Source organism: Salmo salar, chromosome 17 (genome assembly GCF_965601325.2).
Source record: "Salmo salar chromosome 17, fSalSal1, whole genome shotgun sequence".
NCBI lineage: Eukaryota > Metazoa > Chordata > Actinopteri > Salmoniformes > Salmonidae > Salmo > Salmo salar.
Genome location: NC_138307.1, coordinates 19,634,579 through 19,655,651, shown reverse-complemented (window position 1 = coordinate 19,655,651; position 21,073 = coordinate 19,634,579). Strand labels below are relative to the sequence as shown.

The 21,073-nt window shown below is 41.3% G+C and overlaps 3 protein-coding genes across 24 annotated transcripts in view; 1 reads left to right on the top strand and 2 right to left on the bottom strand.

The window, feature by feature from the left end:
• Nucleotides 1-1,219, bottom strand: part of LOC106575631 (peripheral plasma membrane protein CASK) — a 41,611-nt gene extending 40,392 nt beyond the window's left edge. For 17 of the 18 annotated variants that reach the window (XM_045699155.2, XM_082963573.1, XM_082963571.1 and 14 more), the window contains exon 1: nucleotides 327-1,219. In XM_045699155.2, the coding sequence (XP_045555111.1) occupies nucleotides 327-385 (59 nt within the window). In that variant the 5' untranslated portion in view covers nucleotides 386-1,219. The remainder of the gene's footprint in view (nucleotides 1-326) is intronic. The other variant, XM_082963578.1, reaches the window with a different exon arrangement.
• A 3,754-nt stretch (nucleotides 1,220-4,973) lies between these two features.
• On the bottom strand, nucleotides 4,974-9,074 carry LOC106575622 (FUN14 domain-containing protein 1). 2 transcript variants are annotated; one of them, XM_014152233.3, is made up of 5 exons: nucleotides 9,015-9,074; nucleotides 8,268-8,448; nucleotides 7,719-7,794; nucleotides 7,183-7,317; nucleotides 4,974-6,658 (listed from the first exon to the last, which is right to left on the bottom strand). In XM_014152233.3, exons 1-5 carry the CDS (start codon nucleotides 9,031-9,033, stop codon nucleotides 6,581-6,583), a joined length of 489 nt encoding a protein of 162 aa, XP_014007708.1. In that variant the 5' UTR covers nucleotides 9,034-9,074; the 3' UTR covers nucleotides 4,974-6,580. The 2 variants fall into 2 exon arrangements, with proteins under 2 accessions (XP_014007708.1, XP_014007709.1); XM_014152234.3 differs by having other exon boundaries at nucleotides 7,189-7,317.
• Nucleotides 9,075-10,157: 1,083 nt separating this feature from the next.
• LOC106575616 (lysine-specific demethylase 6A) overlaps nucleotides 10,158-21,073 on the top strand; it is a 52,807-nt gene continuing 41,891 nt past the window's right edge. For 2 of the 4 annotated variants that reach the window (XM_045699152.2, XM_045699151.2), the window contains exons 1-2: nucleotides 10,158-10,644; nucleotides 10,783-10,846. In XM_045699152.2, coding sequence (XP_045555108.1) covers nucleotides 10,469-10,644; nucleotides 10,783-10,846 — 240 coding nt within the window. In that variant the 5' untranslated portion in view covers nucleotides 10,158-10,468. The remainder of the gene's footprint in view (nucleotides 10,645-10,782; nucleotides 10,847-21,073) is intronic. The other 2 variants (XM_014152229.3, XM_014152228.3) reach the window with 1 other exon arrangement.

The window sequence follows — 21,073 nt, the reverse complement described above, 5'->3', positions numbered from 1 at the left end:
TAACAAGTCAGTAGGCCTAACTGGTTTCCCATATATTGAACAGTTTATGCAATCGTGTTATATGGTTATTGAACTAGTTACTGTGTAAGTGATTTTACATAGGCCTGACAATAGATGGGTAGTGTGAGGTTTTGTATGACCAACTCACCTACAAGTAGGCCAAATAAAACAGCTGTCATGATGGTGGTGGCAATTCATATTTGTAAGGCAATTGCTTCCATACAGAAAAAAACAGGCAGGCAGACACGCAATACAATGCACTCAATACAATAAAGAGGTTTCATTTATTATCATTGTTCAGTTCATTAACATATGCTGACACTTACTTCCCAATCACCTCGCACAGCTCGTAGACATCCTCGAAAAGCACGTCGTCGTCCGCCATGGTCCAAAGCAAACGGGGATGCTACCCCCGTGAAAGTCGCCCCACACCGTATTATTTGTAGAGAAGCCAATGGCCTCAATTGTACAGCTCTGACTGATCCTCGTTGGGGGAAGAGGGGGAACTGCCACGGAATACCCCAGCAAGTTCTCAGAATTCCAATGGTCGAATAATTCTAGTTTCCTAAATTAATTTCCCAAATGGAAAGCCGATGGAGAAGGTAATGTTAGCCGGGTAGCTAGAGCGCCAAGCTACATGCGCTGGGTTTAGCTCGACCGTTTGACACTCCTCCGCCCCACCTTCTCCTTCTCTCCCGGCTGGTTAATCCCACGACCACAGCCGAGGGATTTATCAACCGTTTGCACAAAACACACCGCTTTGCATGACCCGAGATTGTATTGTCGGTTAATGCCTACCAGGTGCCTCTTCTTGGTCGATGCATCCGATGATGCCTCTGCCCGAGTAGGCAGCTTGCTCCCCCGCAAGCTAGCTGGCTAACTATAAAATGGTTGGCTATCTCCTAGCAATCTGGATTTATTTTGCCGTTTGAAATAGCCTGCTAGCGCCGTTATTGCGCTGAGCACACCCAACGTATCACATATGTCTTGGAATATTACCGCACATGCAAAACAAGGTTGCAGCTACCTGATCTTAAATCAAAGACCTTCATGCTTATCTCTTAAAATGTGCATCCATGTATATTTCGTTGGTATGTTGAAAATAAAATGATATTATTTCGTATTCCAGTCTCCTTTGAGCACCGTTACTCCAATTTTTACGAGGTCTCGGATGCTGCTCCTCCGGCTTCCAGAAATGGAAGACTCCTCCCTCTCTAGGTTATGAAACTGGTATGTGGAGAGCCATAATGGCTTCGTAGGCGCGCTCAGACTCTTTGCTAATTCCAATGCCACTTGAGCCAACATGACGTTCAGGGCGCCACCCTCCAAGTCCCCCAAGGCGCAGTTTCCTAATCGGTTTCACACTCCCCATTCCACCAATCCACGGTCGCATTCAATGCACCGCGCACACGCGTTGACACCATCAAAAGCCCATCACCTTACGTCAGCGTTTCCACAATCCTTTCACTGCCCTCGCAATAAAATGTATCGTGTATTGTGTATTAATTATTACTTTCCATCTGATACAGATTTGTCCGGACCAGTATTGCACGTCTATAAATAAGGGTATCAAAAAAGGACCAGCATCCATAGCAGCATTGGAAACACAGGAGTTGACTATTAGAAATATATGAACATTTTTTAATATTAGCAAATGCCCTATTTCTAAGCCCTTGTTGCCATGCATTAAAAAAGCAAGTACAACCAGATTCCTGCAAGTGATGGCTTCACATTGGCTGGACATTCTTTTGCTCTGCCTCAACATAAATGGGCCTATGCATTCTACACCCGGCAGGAGATGAGATTTGAAGTGATGTCTGTTGTTCAGGTGTGCATTGAGAGATACTTTCTAATAATAAGTGAGACCTGACAGATATTAGACCTGTTAGGCATAGTCATGTCACAGCCACATCCTGGATCTGTCACATTCACCTCTCTGCTAAATGTATCCAGCAGCCTAGTGATTACAGGGAGGGGCTGGTTCTATCTGTGGAGTTGCATCAGATGCTGTCTGATAAGAATTAAACACAATTACTAACTTGTTGTTATAAAATGTATGTATATGTAGCAGAGAAGCTGTAAAAATTAAAAAAGTTATGTGTCCTCCGAAGAGGGTGGTGGTGGATGGGTTAATAAAACATTCAAATAAGGTGCCTAGTGGTTCTTGTACTATTGAATCCCAAAGAAACAACCATGTAGCCTAAGTCACAGGTTATTGCAATATAACTACCATTCTACCACGTACCTTTTCGGTAAATACCTGGTGATTCATTGGCTTAATGGCAGTGAATGCACTGCTTTGCTTTTGACTGATCCCTGGGCCACATTGTTGACACACTTGCGCCAATGTATTTGTATTATTCGGCCACAACGTCACAGGTGAGTGAGTCACTCTGGATTGGTTGACACTGCCCCCTGGAGGTGGTAATACAGAAAATAGAGATCTTATTAAATGACCAGAGGGGTTATGTCATAAACCCTACAAGTTCCAGAATGGGGTGAAAATGGCAGCCAGGGAGAAATCCATACCAGTCTAATTGGAATTAATGTCTATCCTGATTTTACTTATGCAGGAAAATAAACGTAAGGCACATGATATATCTGAAATTGTGTAATAGAATTATTGTCAACCAAAAATATAGTCATATAATTATAAATACAGTTTTCTTCAAATTCATTATTTTACACAATATCTTACAACAGCACTGGCAAACCATGGTTGACCAACTCCCTGACCAAAATGGCTGACCTCACTGCCATCATAAGAAGGTTCAATACCATTCTAGTATTCTAATTCCTAATTATATGATACAGAACTCCAAATCTAGATGCAATGCAGGAATAATATGATAATATCCAAGACTCACTAGTCATAGGCTCTGTATTATACCCCAAATACTTTTCAAATACATAAGAAACAAATGTACTTTCACACAGAATTTACCTTCGGAAACAGAAATATGTTTCAGTCTACCCAGGCTAGCATTATTATGACAAATTCACTCCAACTCAGGGAGAAATGGTCCCATTTGATACATTTTCAATTTTCTCTCATGAATAACTTGTGTGAGGCCAAAAATGGTCTCTATCTATCAGTTGTTTAATAAGCCATGCTCCGTATAAAAAGGCAGCTTCTCGCTGTACTAATTACTATGAATTATTGTACTATGAATAATGAACATTGCTATTCTAACATGCATTGACGTTTCATCTCTGACTTTGTCCACTGACTAGTACTACAGAGAGGGTATTGTGTAACCATACTAATGACAGCTCTCAACAAACTGATTGTGACAAGAGTTAACTATTGTATGGCTCGGACCCTTTGGAGCCAGCTGCCTGAAGGCATGGATTAGGTTGTATCTCAAAAGTATAATTTGTTTCCTGTCTCCTGTCTTTCCTCTACTAATATGAAGTAACTAGTGAAAGCCAGTACCTAGTACATACATGCACCATATCGAATTTGCCTTTTCTATTTTTTTCGTATCAGTGCAGATAATGGAGATATGAGGAGAGGTTTAAGTATGAAGATGCAGCCCTTAGATTACGATCAATGGATTAATAACTGCTTTGAACAGCCTGACTGAGGTGTACCGGTATCTGGTGCCACTAGGGCGAGCTGCTATTATAAAACATCCCTTGCAGTTTCCATGGCGCTCATACTCTGGCTTTACCCTACTATTGGTTGGATCTATTGGAGGCTATTGATGATCCGATTGGTTGGTGATGTGGTCATCGAACGGTGGAGAGTGGGACTCATCTCATTCCCTCCACTCTAATATCCCCCTCTACCCCTATACCATTACACATGGGCACACTCACAGATAGATAGAGGGAGCGAGATAGAGGTAAAAACAAAGAAAAAGGCAGGACTGGAAAGAGAAAGCGAGAGAAACAGAGAGAGGACAGAGAAAGGCAGCGAGAAAGAGAGTGGAAAAGAGGGAAGGCCTCACCACACCACAAGAGAGCAAGCGGAAGAGAGAAAGAGAAAAAGAGCAGTTTCCATAGCAACAGGGAGGGACCAGTGGTAGTGTGGTGCTGGCAGCTACAGTAACACAGGGCAGAGAGAGGCACTCTGGTGAGGTAACATCATGGCTGCCTCTGTTTTTCAGCTTCATTCAGCTCAATAGACATTGAAGAGTCATTATTTACACAAATCAATATGCCTCTGACAGGACATTATGAAATTACAATAAATCAATACAATTTTATTTGAAAGAAGGTTTTTTGTCAAGTCAATTGACAAAGAGTACTTCATAAATCCCGGAACCAAACCTCTAGCTACAGAAAGCCTATCAGGACTAAACCCCAATTCAATGTGCATTTAATATAAACCAAAAAATCTTTAATTGATTAATTAATTGATATTGTACTCCGTGACAGAGGTAAACTAAACACAAAAAAATTGACAATTGGTCCTTATTTCAGATTGATTTGGTAAGCATCTTCCTTTGTCTCTTTGTACATGCAGTACCTTTCTAAAGCAGATTTCACAATGTAGATGAATGCACAGACATAGTGGTGAAATATCTTAGTATTGTGACAAAGCTCATTCATTGTTGCTGTGACATGCATGGTAGTTATTACAAACCCATCCTCCATGCTGACGCAAGGAAGCATCCATTTCTATTCACATCATAAAATCTGGACATTTGCATTACCGGAACTCATAGACTACATTTACACAGGCAGCACAATTCTGATCTTTTGCCGAAATTACTGGCAAAAAATCTGACCTGATCAGCCATAAGACCAATCATTTGGCAAAAGATCAGAGTCGGGTTTCCTGTGTAAAGGCAGCCATAGAGCTACTGAAATCTGAAAAGTCATGCTGGCTTTAATAATCAAAATAAGTATATTGTTGAGAAGTTAAACACGTCAAGATAGACTGTTAATCCACTCAGTGTGTACACACCAAGCCCTGATTGTATGCATGTCTGCCATGCAGTCCAGTGACCACACACACACAACTGTTAACATTGCTAACCAACAAAAATCAGGCAACTTTATTTGACAAAACAGAAACATAAGACAAATCCATAGTTATGGTTGGTTGGTTATCAAGATTTCATAACAGCATTCAGGAAGTCAGAACATAAAAAATGGAGGTTAACGGCAGTAAGAAGTTAATGTGCACTTGGTGAAGTACAGAAACAAATGGAAAATCATACTCCTGACACGTAATATTTAAATAGTTAAAGACACAATATGGAGCAACTCATAAGCAACTGAACACTGACTTTATACTGTGCATTTCCTTCTATCTATAAAATTGATAGTATATTCTACACATGACTAAATCTCATGTTTTCCTATTACTACACCGATAGCAGGTTCACATTTATTGGAATGAGTCTTGTCCTGGAGGCAGAACTAAGCGAATCCGCTAGATGGGCCAGCTGCAAAGTCAAAATTGGCTATATTGTAAAAATTCATGAAAACTACATTTAACTTTTTGGTCTAATTTTAAGGTTAGGCATTAGGGTTAACAGTGTGGTTACAGTTAGATTTAAAATCAGATTTTGTGGCTGTGCCAGCTAGTGACCACTCTGCAGAGCTGCCTCCAGAACAAGATTCATGATGAAAAGCGCTAACCTGCACACTGATATACCTACAGTACATTAGCCAGCAAAGGTGCAGTGATCAGGTGTTGGTATATTAACCCCGTAACAACAGGTCTGCAGACACATTTTGTTGAATAGCACAGGGTGGTAAAACTTTGGTCTGAGTGTAGGGAGAGCTGGGCTGTGTCCCAAATGGCACCCTATTTCCTACATAGTGCACTACATTTGACCTCAAGCCCTATGGGCAATTGGTGCCATTTGGGACACATTCCTGATCCTAGACCTGCTCTTCCAGGTAAAAGAGGGCACCAGATAGACAGGGGCCGAGTAATCCATGTCCAGTGTGTGGTACAGTATATTAGTAGTATATCAAGAGGTGTCGCGTTGTGCACTTAAAGGGACATTTCTAACATCGTATTCATCATCTCCAGCACTACCCTAACATCAACGTATGTGAAAATGCCATGTTTCTATGTTTTGAAGTCAAAATTAATTTTTCTAATGGCATCATCTGGTGTGCATCGTGATTTCAACCAATTATGTGTAGAGGCATTGCTCACTAATCGATTAAAATCACATGATGCACACCATATGACGGTGAATGAATATATATATAATATAGCTGATTCAAAACATAGAAACGTGACATTTTCACATACATTGATGTTGGGGGTAGTGCTGATTATGAATATGAAGTATAAAAATTCCATATACAACCGGCCCAAACAACTGATGCTGGATCAGAAACCACCAGATAAATAGAATAAAAAGAGGGTGGACAAGCTAGACTCAGATCAGTTGGGCAGTAACGGAAGAGAGCACCCAGGAGGGCATAAAGTGGCAGCTTTACATGTTCAGCCTCCTCCCAAACCCGTTTCATGACTAGTTCCGTGCTGGGAGAAAGACAACGATTCACAGTTAATGACAACATCCCGTGTGGCGACTCAGTTCACAGTAATGACAGCTTCCTTCTTCCTATGTAACGACTTCCTCAGTCGTGAATTGGCCCCGACGCCTTAGGAGGCCAAGCCCAGGAGGAATCCACCCACAAACCCGCTGGACAGGACAATGTTCTTCTTGACAAACTCTGTGGCCTGCAGAGAGGGGAAGGAGGAGAGAAAACATGCAGACTGTGAGAGGTCACCTCCAATAACTGAAGGGTATAAGTGATAATAGATGGAAAAATAAGAATCTTATACGGAGGGTATACTTTAGTTTCTGCTTGTGATAAATCCAGGAATGTCCTTTTACAGTGTGAGTTCGCTGGAGGGCGCTGTTGCTGCATTATTAGTCCATCAAATGGCTGCGGATGACTCAGGTATTTATGAACTTAGCTATTTCCCCCAAATATGATAATTAAGTATACCTTTTTTTCTCATAAGTACATGCAATGCAAGGCACTGAGATTCAAGCGGACTGGAAATCCAATTAAATCAAAAAGCAGCTCCCACACCCAGGTACTGGTGTTGGTCTCACGGAATAAATGAACTGTTAGATAAAGGACCAATGAGCACGCACACATCTCAAACATGTTCACCTTTTAGAATCACACAATACTATAGGCACAATAGCCTACCATAGAGTTACGATTAGGAAAGTCAGGCAGTGTTATTAATACCTTTACCTCCTCGAAGAAGGAGTTAATTTCAGGGGCTGCTTGCTTGGTTCTCTTCTTCAGGTGTTTCTTTGCTTTGTTCACATCCTTCTCCACTTTCTTCCAGTCCACCTGCACGTAGCCACTGTGATTCGCTATCTGCAGGAGAAGGTGCAGAAAGGAAAATGAGTGGGGATTGTTGGGTTGCATTTGAAGTGGCACTCCATTCACGTTGTTACATGTGATCTCATTGGTGCTCCCGAGTGGCGCCTTAGTTGATGTGAACTAAGGCACTGCATCTCAGTGCTAGAGGCGTCACTATAGACCCTGGTTCGATTCCAGGCTGTATCACAACCGGCAGTGATTGGGAGTCACATAGGGCAGCGCACAATTGGCCCAGCGTCTTCCGGATTAGGGTTTGGACGGGGTAGGCCGTCATTGTAAATAAGAATTTGTTCTTAACAGACTTGCCTAGTTAAATAAATGTAAAAAATGGAATAGAGATGTGTATTATATAAGTACCCAGCGTTGACTCAATACAAATATGATGCATCTCTTACCTGTAACAACAGGAACCCTCCACCTATGGCAGTAGCAGCTATCTTCCCTACTCTCTGGAACAAGTATCCTGCACACCTGAATGTGAGAGAGAGTAGTGACTGATAGCAGTATTGTAGTACTCGAGTCCAGGACTCAGACTTGACTCGGACTCAAGTCACAATTTTCATGGTTCAACTCAGACTGGACCAGAAGTGACTTTGTTGTCAGAAAATCTCTCTGATGCACAATTTAAAATAGGGGGCCTACTAACTACAACAGCAAATGTTAGAGATATCCTTCAAATGTGCCAACAGTTGAAGAGAATTTAATTTTTTTTAAATGGTTGGACCACAGCTTTTAGCACTACCAAGGGACTTGTGACGTGACAATAAAGGACTCGGACTGGAACACTAGGGACTTGGGACTCAAGGTTTAGTGACTTGACTACATCACCGACTCATACCATGCATTTCATCACTGAAATGTGTTGTGTTTCCTAGGGGCCAAAGATCCAAACATTTGTATAATAAGCATATTTAGCCTATACACCTTTGCTTTGGGTTGCATACCAGCCAGTGACCCCTCCCATCACGATCTGCGTGGTCACAGAGTATTTCTCTGCGAGGGGACCAGAGTTATTCCCAAACACCATGCTCCACCATTGGTGCCTCCGGGCGTACTCTGTCAGGTCCACCACCTCATAGGTCTCATCCTCGCTCTCCGGCTCATCCTTTTCTGATAAGATGTCATCTGGGATGAAGGAAAGACATACAAATAATTTAAACTGTTTTGCTTTCACTTTCTATCATCTAGGCAACCTTGGGCAGGTTTCAGGTCCAAATTCAGTCCAATTACCTCACAGTCAAGAAACAGTTCCAATGCATGCATCTAAATCTTTGCTGTAACTTCATTCGAGTATTGATAGAATTAATTGAATATTGATTTAAAACATGACTGGAATACTTGTTTAGTTGGTAATCACGTTCACGTCGTTACTATAAAGTGTATATCTGCGATAACGTTACAGTAGTCGGAATAGGAGCCATGGGTGACAAAAACAAATAGGTTCACAATGCCAATGGCTGGTATTTGGGTCGATGGGCGATTGTATGCCATTGTTTAGAAATTAGGCTAAATTGCTAGCAACAAAAATAGCCATCTAGTCAGTAAAGTCCCCCTGTCAAAAGCCGCAGCTGTACGAATAGCAATATTTGAGTGTTTAGATTTCTTGATATTGGAACTATCTATATATAGTATAGCGGATTAGTTGTTATAATTCGAGATTATTTTATCCATAAACATGGGCTAGCACTAACCTTCTTTGCGATCCGCCATTTTGGAGAAAATTACATCAGGATGTTGACTGCTGTATGCAAGCCCCGCCCCTGAGCTTTATAAACCTCTGCTGGCCCCGCCTACAGAATGATGCTTTGCCACATCAGTATTTTAACACTTTGCTCTTTCTTTGAAATGTTGCAGAATGTTGACAATTTCATTTGGAAGCATAAAAATGTTCCATACCAAATAGGATTCAATTTCCCTCATATTAGATTCAATTTCTGCCCAAAATAGCTATAACTTTATCCCTTGAACATTTCATTTGATTTGAATGTAATTCAAATCTACATCAAATACTGTAACTTATATATAATCAATTGATATCAAAATAAATAGTAAGATTTTATAAAGTAATATGTTCAAAGGTTTTTATGATACATCAAAAAAGCTATTTGGATAATTAGATTTGAGGATTTTACATTGGATGGATATGTCTTGTCTAACAAATTAGTCTGGGTATTTTGAAAATGTCTTCAGGTGGGGGGAAAAAACACCAACAAGAATGATTGCTATTCATTTCATTTTCAAGACATGTACAAAAGTGAGAATGTAATTCATAACACAGTAGATATACTGTACATAAATACAGTAGAACTAGCTAGTACATTTTAAAAAATGCAAACAGATCAAATTGGTATCAACCACAAAAACGTATAGGAATGTGGGGCCTAGGGCAAGGATGATGATTATTATGATGTGAACGTTGCAAGGTGAGAAATATTTGACAAGTAGTTACACAGTCCTAATCAGAATTTTTACCTCCACACATCATTGTAAGGTTTTATTTAGACATGCTTACCTATCAACAACAAATAATACTGGTATCAAGTATTTGCACAAATATCTCAGTTGTCACTCTTAAATGTATTTAGTAATATGACAGTCTGAATGTAGCTATTTAACATTGTTATTTATGCACTTTGCAAAACAAATCAATCAATTTGAATACCTATACAATATAACCATTATTGCTTTTGAGAAAATAATGAACATGTATAATTGATTTCTGTGGTTTGTAAAAAGATAAATGAAGATGGGTAAAAAAAACTTCATGTCATATGTTGATATTCAGACATATCTATTGGCTGAAGAGGTAGGAGAGGCGTGACTACGGCGGCGCGTGGGTTCGCTTGCTTGTGTGACACAATTATAACAACTTTAAGCTGGTGGCTGTGGGGAATTTTATGGTCAAATAATACTCTTTTCAAACTACAAGAATTGAACTTCATGCATTACATTTGATTAGTTGCATAAACGGTGCCTAAAAATGTGACGCGAATACTTTTTGGAGGGGTACTTGTTTTCCTGAAAGGATTTACCATTTTGAATTGCGTTTTGATCGTGGAGAAAAGTTTATTCTATCTTAATATTTTTTTTTGTTTTCCTTCTTTGATTTGGTGGAGTATTTCGTTCGCCCTCTCGTCGCGATTCCATGCAATCGTGCGGAGTCTCGCTCGCTGTTGCTGCCTGCGCTGCTGCTCGGAGTCTCGGCTCGGCTTCTGGTGGTGATGAGGAAAAGAAAATGGCGGCGGGAAAAGCCAGTGAAACCGAGGAGGACTTTCCGACGCTGACAGCCCAAGAGAGGGACAGCTTGGTCGGAATTGACAGGTCGGAGTCAAAGCCCTGCACACACCTCTGGTGTATTCTTACTATTCTGTACACGCGTTTGCCGTTTTTATACGTTATATCCATTTGCACGCCAGTGCAAGTGATACTGAACCGCCTGTGTTGTCTTCTTGCTTGCAGCTCACTGTTTGGATTTCAGAGGCTTCATGAAGATGGCGCCAGAACGAAGGCCTTACTGTTGAAGGTAGCTCGCTAAGTTGCAAACACACAGGAACTGCCGGTCCTTGAACCACAACACTTGCACCTTCTACATTCTTGCCCACATAGTAATACGTGTCGCTATGTTAAACTAACAAACATAGCCAGTCCACTCTCAGGTGAGAGCACGGACTCTGGTTAACCATACACCCATCACACGATGTGTGCAGAGCGACCCTGCGTCTACGCAGCGTTCCTACCCTACTTCTCTCCCTCGCTAGCTAATCCAATAGTGAAAATGAACGGCTTTTCCATTGCATAAACACAGTTTAGTAACCCAACTGGCTATTTTCGTTGTTATTAGGGTGGCCTTGCATTTATGTAACTCGTCAACTTAGCTATTTGTTAGTCACAAAGGCTTGCCATATCAAATGTTTCTGCCAAGCTGGATTGTATTGGGTGCAGTAGAAATGGCTAACAAGCCTGGTAGCTGAAGAAGCTAGCTAATTAACGTTAGCCAGCTGGCTGTGTAATATAACATCTCAAGTACATACTTGCTAGTCATTTATATTGATAAGACGAACCACCACATGCGAACCTTTTTTAATTTAGCCTGCTAGCAAATGTCAGGCTAGTCCCCTGCTCGTTTGATCACGTTAACTAGCTTGTGGAACGTGCGTTGTTGGACTCTGGAGTTGGCCAGCTCATTCTGAATGTTAGCTAGCTAGAGATTCAGTGGTCAGGGACATATAGAATATGGCTTTTTACAGATAACATCATTACTGTGATATAAGCGTTAGGTAACGTTTTGTGGTCAGCTAGCCAAATCTACCGAGTATGATAAAGTGACCTTACTTGGTCAGAGAACTAGCTAACGTTTAGGAAGGCTACGTTGTTTTAATGGCGATTTAACGTTCTAGCATAGGGTAGACTTCCCATGGTGCCAGGAAAGTATGTTTGCTTGCTGCCATGTCTATCTAGCTCGTGCAAAATGTATGCATGAATTTGAGTCGTTCTCGTGCCCCGGAGTTGGTGTTGATTGTGAAGGGCTCGAGACGGACTTTCGCTATGTTCCAATGGCTGCTTACTAACGTTAGCTAAACGTGTTAGCTGTTTGGATAGCTAGCTAGTAATGGCTGCTTGGGCCGGTCCAAGATGGCGGGACAGGGAGTAGTGACACCGAAATCTATGTGGTGAGCTCAATTAAAACATTTATCGAACGAAATTACGTGCAATTCGTTAGCAGGTTTTGATTGACCCCTTTAGCCGTGTGGCTTATGTTGGTTTGTTGACGTTTTCATTGACCCTCTGTGGATGGGTCCCTTCGTAGCTAGGTTTTGCCTCCCAGCATCAACCTGTAGCTAGCACATTGGACAGTGAACAAAGGGCAAAGTTGCACACACTTATACATTTTTGCTCATTATATTGAATTTTTTTATGTTCATAGTTGGTGTTTACAATTGGAGGGAGCTTCTTCCCCATACTATGTTGCCACCAAAAAGAAGTGATTGGCTTCCCAGGGTGCTTAGAAAGTATGCTTGCCGGCAACGTAAACAAAAAAGCATAATCTATTGCAAATTCAAATCACTGGAGAGATGATGGCAAGCTGGCCACACCACTATGGCAGCCAGTTCAAACCCTCACTAATTCAGCCATTCTCCTTGCATTATTTCCCCTGGTATTTTTTTCAGCAGCGGTGGCAAAGTTGGCTTTGTAGTGGGAGCGTGGTTAATGGAGCTGTCACTGACTGAAATTTTAGCCTCTCTCTTGGCCGCAGAGACAATGTTGATATTTAAAGTTAATTTCCTGCAATTCTACATGTTTTGCCATGTGGCGGAGAGAAATGCAGTTTTAAAGCTAATTTCCTGCAATTCTACACATTTTGCCATGGCTTATCCTGTGTTATTACACTATTTGAGTGACTGAAACGTAACAAAATCAATGGGGACCCCATGCCGTGAGATTTTTAGAATTTGATTCTCCTGACTGTCTAGTTTTTATTTTGGTGATCGTTAGTTATCAAAGGTATGTAAAAATGTAAAAATTACATTTTTTTTAACATACTTTATATCTGGGTTTAGTCGTTTTAATTTTACACTGAGAACGTTTAGCATCCCGATAAATTATTATATTTATTTAATAAAAAGGAATACAGGGGAAAGACTGCACTGTCTTGGCATTTAGCTGGGACTTTATACCCATGCATTCTGTCCACATTTGTTATCTCCAAAGTGATGCAGGGGTCCAATGAAGGAATGACCCCGTTGTCTCTTCATATCCGAGATACAGTTCATTTTAAAATGTCATGTCCTTTTTTTGCTTTTTAGGTCTCACTTTAAAGGTTGCCTAGATTCATATTGTATAGGTTAAAGGTACTCCTTATATCCCTACTCTGAGAGGTGGGTGGGCAGATGCTAGCGAGATGTCACATACTAAAACCATCCCCTTGCACTTTGGGGAATGCAGCCCTTGGCCAAATTGCCCCATGTAACATTACTAGCTACCCTACACCCTGGTATTTACCCCAGCCATCACATGAAACACTCCTAGGGATGTGGTCAATTTAAATCTTGACATTAATGGAACATATTTTAAATGCACTAAATGAATGACCCGTATGCGTTTCTGCTGCATTGCAGCTGGTTTTGCAATTGTCTTGCTACTTTCTAAAATGTGTATGTTGATGTAGCCCACCTCCATCAGCTGTTTTATATGGCGCATTGACCACCAGGGATAAGTTTGGACATTATGATGATAAAACCAGTAGCCTATGTGAAGCTACTGACACATTTGTTAGACAGTCACTTTATTTATTTTTTAAACCGCGACCTTTTTCCTCAATTGGTTTGAGCTCCATTTTTATATCACTTGTCTCCTGGTTTGTTTATTAATACATTTTTTTGCTGTGAGGTGTTCTACTGCTCATTTATCTTCTATAGCTTTATTAGTTTTGAGTGTCTGCCCTGTCTGGAACGGTGCAATGTCGCTCTGTTGCACAGCTATCTACGCCCAGATAACGCAGAGTTCAACTCCACTGACAGAACTGGGTCACTGTATCGCCACCACTGGATTAAGTGGCAACAACATAGAAATAGTATGAGTAGAACTACAACAGGTCTTACAGTGAAATACTTATAAGTCCTTGACCAGCAATGCCGTTTAAAAAAAAAAAGTGATAAGTAAAAAATTATTTAAGAACAGCAGTAAAATAACAGTAGGGAGGCTATATAGAGGAGCTACCGGTACTGGGGCACAGGTTAGTCAAGGTAATATGTACATGTAGGTAGGGGTGAAGTGACTATGCATAGATAATAAACAGAGAGTAGCACCTGTGTAAAAGAGGGGTGGACAATGCAAATAGTCTGGGTAGCTATTTATTTGATTAGCTGTTCAGGAGTCTTATGGCTTGGGGGTAGAAGCTATTAAGAAGCTTTTTGGCTTGCAGTGCGGTAGCAGAGAGAACAGTATACGACTAGGGTGGCTGGAGTCTTTGACCATTTTTAGGGCCTTCTGCTGACACTGCCTGGTATAGGGGTCCTGGATGGCAGAAAGGTGGGCCCCGGTGACGTACTTGGCCGCACGCACAACACTCTGTAGTGTCTTGCGGTCGGAGGCCTGAGCAGTTGCCATACCAGGCAGTGATGCAACCAGTCAGGATGCTCTCTATGGTGCAGCTAATTAGTCCCTAATCTATGGATTTCACATGACAGGGCAGGGGTGCAGCCATGGGTGGGCTTGTGGGGGCATAGGCCCAACCACTTGGGAGCCTGGCCCACCCACTAGGGAGCAAGGCCCAGCCAATCAGAATGGGTTTTTCCCCACAAAAGGGTTTTATTACAGACAGAAATACTCATCAATTTCATCAGCTGTCTGTGTGGCTGGTCCCAGAGGATCCCTCAGGTGAAGAAACCGGATGTGGAGGTCCTGGGGTGGCATGCTTACATGTGGTTTGCGGTTGTGAGGCCGGTTGGATGTACTGCCAAATTCGCAAAAACGAAGTTGGAAGCAGTTTATGGTAGTTGAATGTTCATTTCTCTATCTGGGCAACAGCTCTGGTGGACATTCCTACAGTCAGCACACATCTGTGGCGTTGTGTGACAAAACTGCACATTTTAGTAGCCTTTAATTGTCGCCAGCACAAGGTGCACCTGTGTAATGATCATGCTGTTTATTTAATCAGCTTCTTGATATGCCACACCTGTCAGGTGGATGGATTATCTTGCCAAAGAGAAATTCTCACTAACAGGGATATAAACAAATTTCTGTGCAACATTTGAGAGAAATAAGGTTTTTGTGTGAATGGAACATTCTGTTTATTTCAACTCATGAAACATGGAACCAACACTTTACATGTTGCGTTTTTATATTTTTGTTCAGTATAGTTTGGTTAGCAGTGTGCACAACTGTACCATTGAATGAGTGTTGCGTATTAACTTCAATGCACAAGGTTGACATTAAAAGGAAGAAGCATAATAGTGGGTACTTTCTTTGGAGTTTTACTGTCCCCATCCAAGTACACAAAATCAATGTTTCAAGCCACCCTCCTCCGGACCCTTTTATGGGAATAAACTGATTTTAGATCAATGAATGAACATCCCCCTCCACATTCACACACACTTACAAATGGGTATACAATCAATTTGTCCTTTTTATTTGCAGCAGCTGTAACTTTGTTTAATATGAAGTGGAGCGTTAATATGTTATGGAATCAATTGCAGTTTGTTTATTGGTATAAAATCACATTTACAACTTGTTTACTTAGTCCCATATCATTGTATTTGTGTTTTACTTTCATGAGACGTGTTGCTCGTTAGGAAGTAACAGATGCATTGTGGGAGCTCATTACCAAGCACCAATGTTTGTTCCTGCAGCTTTGTGTACCAGTGCCACATTAGGCATCATCGCTTTACTGGAGTAAACAACAAACTTTCATCTAGTTTGTCATATGAACTTGAATGCTTGTTAGGCCTACTGTGTGGTGTGTGTGCACGCATTCTCATAAAGCCTGTGCCGCAGCTAAATTTAATTAGATTGATCTCGTCATCTGTGATGATAGTTGAATTCTGGGCTTGGCCTCCCTCAGCTGTGCTGTCTGTCATTTCTCCTGGCCCCTCCCCCTTTCCACCATAAACAAACCTCCAGTCAGTCTGAATGGCGACATAAGAAGGCATCGACAAACATCCCCAAGCACTTAATCACGCTGAGACTATTCAGCTGTTCAAAGAGAAAGTTTCGGGCCCTGGTACTAACTTTTTGGTCCATCAGCCACTGTGGCAGGTAGATTAAAAAAAAAAAAAAAATATATATATATATATATATATATATACACATCTCTCTCTCTACCAGCCACTTAGGTCTTTTTACAAAAAAAAAACCCAGATGAGCATGCTTGTAATGTTTTTAAAACAATAAATGTATTACTAGTAAGAAGTGATGTGGTACATTGCTCAATTTTATATATTTTTTGTAACCTGTCTTAACTAAAATATCACAGGTGAGGCAAACATGTTCAGCTGTCCATTTTAAGGTCAGGAGGTTACCGTTGCAACAAGGGCACTTGAGCCGCTCAAGTTGCCAGTGACTGAGTGGTCTAAGACACAGCATCTCAACGCAAGAGGTGTCACTGCAGTACCTGGTTCGAATCCAGGCTGCATCACATCCGGATGTGATTGGGAGTCCCATAGGGCGGTGCACAATTGGCCCGGGTTTGGCTGGAGTAGGTTGTCAATGTAAATAAGAATTTGTTCTTAACCTCTCTGGGGTAGGGGGCAGTATTTTGACATCCGGATGAAAAGCGTGCCCAAAGTAAACTGCCTGTTACCCAGGCCCAGAAGCTAGGATATGCATATAATTGGTATATTTGGATAGAAAACACTCTAAAGTTTCTAAAATTGTTAAAATATTGTCTGTGAGTATAACAGAACAGCAGGCAAAACCCCAAGGACATACCATCCAGGGAATAAAACAAAAATTGATGTCATAGGATTTTCCTATAGATTTCTATGGGATGCCCTTTTTATTAGGAACCTGGTTGATGTTCCTATGGCTTCCACTAGATGTCAACAGTCTTTAGAAATTGTTCAATGTTTTTCTTTTGAGAAATGAAAACGTAGTGCTATTCATTGTAAGTGTCACTCCAGGTGGACTCTACTGTTTTGGTGCGTGTGACCAGGAGCTCACTCCGTTGTTTTTATCTGGTATTAGAAACAGTTTATTCTGTATGAAATTTTATGGATTATTTACGTTTTAGGGTACCTGAGGTTGGGTTAGGAACGTTGTTTGAAATGTTTGGACCAAGTTTACAGGTAACTTATTAGATACTTTGTAGGCATGTTGGGTGAGTTGAAACCGGTGTATTTCTGAATCAAACGAGCCAAATAAATTTACATTTTTGTGACATAAAGAAGGACATTATCGAACAAAAGGACAATTTGTGATGTTTCTGGGACATTTTGGAGTGCCAGCAGAAGACGATCTTCAAAGGTAAGGCATTAATTATATCGCTATTTCTGACTTTTGTGGCACACCTGCCTGGTTGAAATATCTTTCATGGTTTTGTATGCGGGGCGCTGTCCTCAGATAATCGCATGGTTTGCTTTCGCCATAAAGCCTTTTTGAAATCTGACACAGCGACTGGATTAACCTCTCTTGGGCGTCACACTATTCAACAGCCAGTGAAAAATCAGAGCGCCAAATTCAAAACCACAAAATGTCTTAATTCAAAGTTCTCAAACATACGACTATTTTACACCATTTTAAAGATGCACGTCTCCTTAATGTAACCACGTTGTCCGATTTTCAAAAAGGCTTTACGGCGAAAGCATAAAGTTAGATTATGTTAGGACAGTTCCGACACAAGAAAAACCACACAGCCATTTTCCAAGCAAGGACAGGCGTCACAAATAACAGAAATTCAGCTAAAATTATGCACTAACCTTTGACGATCTTCATCAGATGACACTCCTAGGACATCATGTTACGCAATGCATGCATTTTTTGTTCGATCAAGTTGATATTTATATCCAAAAACAGCCTTTTACATTGGCGCATGATGTTCAGAAAATATTTTGCCTCCAATACTGCCAGTGAATCAGCACAACAATTTACAAAAATACTCATAAACGTTGATAAAATATTAAACTGTTATTCAAAGAATTATAGATGAACATCTCCTTTATGCAACCGCTGTGACAGATTTAAAAAAAGCTTCACGGGAAAGCACACTTTGCAATAATCTGAGTACTGCGCTCAGACAAATACACTAGGCAATACAGGTAACCTCCATTTTGGAGTCATCTAAATGCATAAATAGCATTAGAAATATTCACTTACCTTTGATCTTCATCAGAAGGCACTTCCCGGATTCCCAGGTCCACAATAAATGTTGTTTTTGTTCGATAAAGTCCATAATTTCTGTCCAAATAACTCCTTGTTGTTCCCGCGTTCAGTAAGCTACTCCAAGTATAGGAAGCGCGCCCAAAATGTCACGACGAAAAGTCAAAAAAAGTTTTATATTTAAGTTCGTTCAAACATGTCAAACGTTGTGTAGCATCAATCTTTAGGACCTTTTAACTTAGAACTTCAATAATATTCCAACCAGTTCTTATTTTTCCGTGCTGACTGACCTTCATTTCTTAAAGTAATTATGGACTGTCGTTTCTTTGTTTCTTTGAGCTGTTCTTGCCATAATAAGGACTTGGTCTTTTACCAAATATGGCTTGGTCTTTTACCAAATATGGCTATCTTCTGTATACCACCCCTACCTTGTCACAACACAACTAATTGGCTCAAATGCATTAAGAAGGAAATAAATTCAACAAATGAACTTTTAACAAGGCACACCTGTTAATTGAAATGCATTCCAGGTGACTACATTTACATTTTAGTCATTTAGCAGACACTCTTATCCAGAGCGACTTAAAGTAGTGAATGCATACATTTCATTTCATCCATTTTTTTTATTTTTTTTTACTGGCCCCCCGTGGGAATCGAACCCACAACCCTGGCGTTGCACACACCATGCTGGTGTTGCAAACACCATGCTCTACCAACTGAGCCACAGTCATGAAGCTGGTTGAGAGAATGCCCAGAGTGTGCAAAGCTGTCATCAAGGCAAAGGGTGGCTACTTTGAAGAATATGAAATATAAAATATATTTTAAATGAACACTTTTTTTGGGGGGGTTACTACATGATTTATGTGTTATTTCATAGATTTGATGTCTTCACTATTATTCTACAATGTAGAAAATAGTAAAACCCCAGGAATGAGTAGGTTTCCAAACTTTTGACTGGTACTGTATGTGGATACCCCTTCAAATTAGTGGATTTAGCTATTTCAGCCACACCCGTTGCTGACAGGTATAAAATTGAGCACACAGCCATGCAATCTCCATAGAGAAACATTGGCAGTAGAAAATCCTTACTGAAAAGCTCAGTGGCTTTCAACGTGGCACCTTCATAGGATGCCACTTTTCCAACAAGTCAGTTTGTCAAATTTCTGCCCTGCTAGAGCTGCCCCGGTCAACTGTAAGTGCTGTTATTCTGAAGTAGAAACGTCTAGGAGCAACAACCGCTCAGCCCTGAATTGGTAGGCCAAACAAGCTCAGAAATCGTCTGTTCTCGGTTGCAACACTCACTACCGAGTTCCAAACTGCCTCTGGAAGCAACGTCAACACAAATGTCTGTTGGGAGCTTGAGGAAATGGGTTTCCATGGCTGAGCAGCCGTACACAAGCCTAAGCTCACCGTACACAATGCCTAGCATCGGCTGGAGTGGTGTAAAACTTGCCACCATAGGACACGGCAGCAGTGGAGACGTGTTCTCTGGAGTGATGAATCACGCTTCACCATCTGGCAGTCCGATTGACGAATCTGGGTATGGCGGATGCCAGGAGAACACTTCTTGCCCGACTGCATATTGCCAACTGTAAAGTTTGGTGGAGAAGAATAAAGGTCTGAGGCTGTTTTTCATTGTTCAGGCTACATATGGACATACTGAACAAAAATATAAACGCAACATGTAAAGTGAACTGAAATGCACACAAAAGCTTATTTCTCTCATTTTGTGGACAAATTTGTTTCCGTCACTGTTAGTGAGCATTTCTCCTTTGTCAATATAATCTATCCTGACAGGTGTGGCATATCAAGAAGATGATTTAAACAGCATGATCAGGTGCAACCTGTGCTGGGGACAATAAAAGGCCACTCTCTAAAATGTGCAGTTTTGTCAACACAATGCCACAGATATCTGCAATTGGCATGCTGACTGCAGGAATGTCCACCAGAACTGTTGCTAGAGAATTTAATGTTCATCTCTCTAACAAACGCTGCCTCCAACGTTGTTTTAGAGAATTTGGCAGTACGTCCAACCGGCCTCACAACCGCAGACCACGTGTAACCACGCCAGCCCAGGACCTCCTCATCCGGCTCCTCTTGACCTGCGGGATCGTCTGAGACCAGACAGCTAATGAAACTGTGGGTTTGCACAAACTGTCAGAAACCGTCTCAGGGATGCTCATCTGTGTGCTCATCGTCCCCACCAGGGTCTTGATATAACTGCAGTTCGGACTCGTAACAAACTTCAGCTGGCAAATGCTCACCTATGATGGCTACTGGCACACTGGAGAAGTGTGCTATTGACGGATTAATCCAGGTTTCAACTGTACCGGGCAGATGGCGTCGGGTGGGCGTGCGGTTTACTGATGTCAATGTTGTGAACCGAGTGCCCAATGGTGGCGGTGTGGTGATGGTATGGGCAGGCATAAGCTACTGACAACGAGCACAATTGTATTTTATCGATGGCATTTTGAATGCACAGATACCGTAATGAGATTGAGGCCTTTGTCGTGCCATTCATCCGTCGCCATCAGCATGTTTCAGCATCTGTCCACAATTCCTAGAATCTGAAAATGTCCCAGTTCTTCCATGGCCTGCGTAATCACCAGACAATGTCACCTATTGAGTGTGTTTGAGATGCTCTGGATCGACCTGTACGACATTGTGTTCCAGTTCCTGCCAATATTCTGCAACTTTGCACAGCTATTGAAGAGGAGTGGAGCAACAGGCCACAATCAACAGCCTGATCAACTCTATGCGGAGGAGATGTCACGCTGCATGAGGTAAATGGTGGTCACCGGATACTGACTGGTTTTCTGATCCATGCCCATCTATTTCTTCAAGGTATCTGTGACCTGCGGATGAATATCTGTATTCCCAGTCATGTGAAATCGAAACAAGCAGTTCATGCTTGAAAACCCACAAGTCAAAGTTTAAG

Excerpts from the sequence above, each read along its gene's own strand:
- LOC106575622 (XM_014152233.3), bottom strand. Across the intron at positions 7,318-7,718 it reads GAGGGTTCCTGTTGTTACAG|ATAGCGAATCACAGTGGCTA; the intron begins GTAAGAGATGCA and ends CTTCTCCTGCAG. Across the intron at positions 6,659-7,182 it reads CCTTCTTCGAGGAGGTAAAG|GCCACAGAGTTTGTCAAGAA; the intron begins GTATTAATAACA and ends CCCTCTCTGCAG.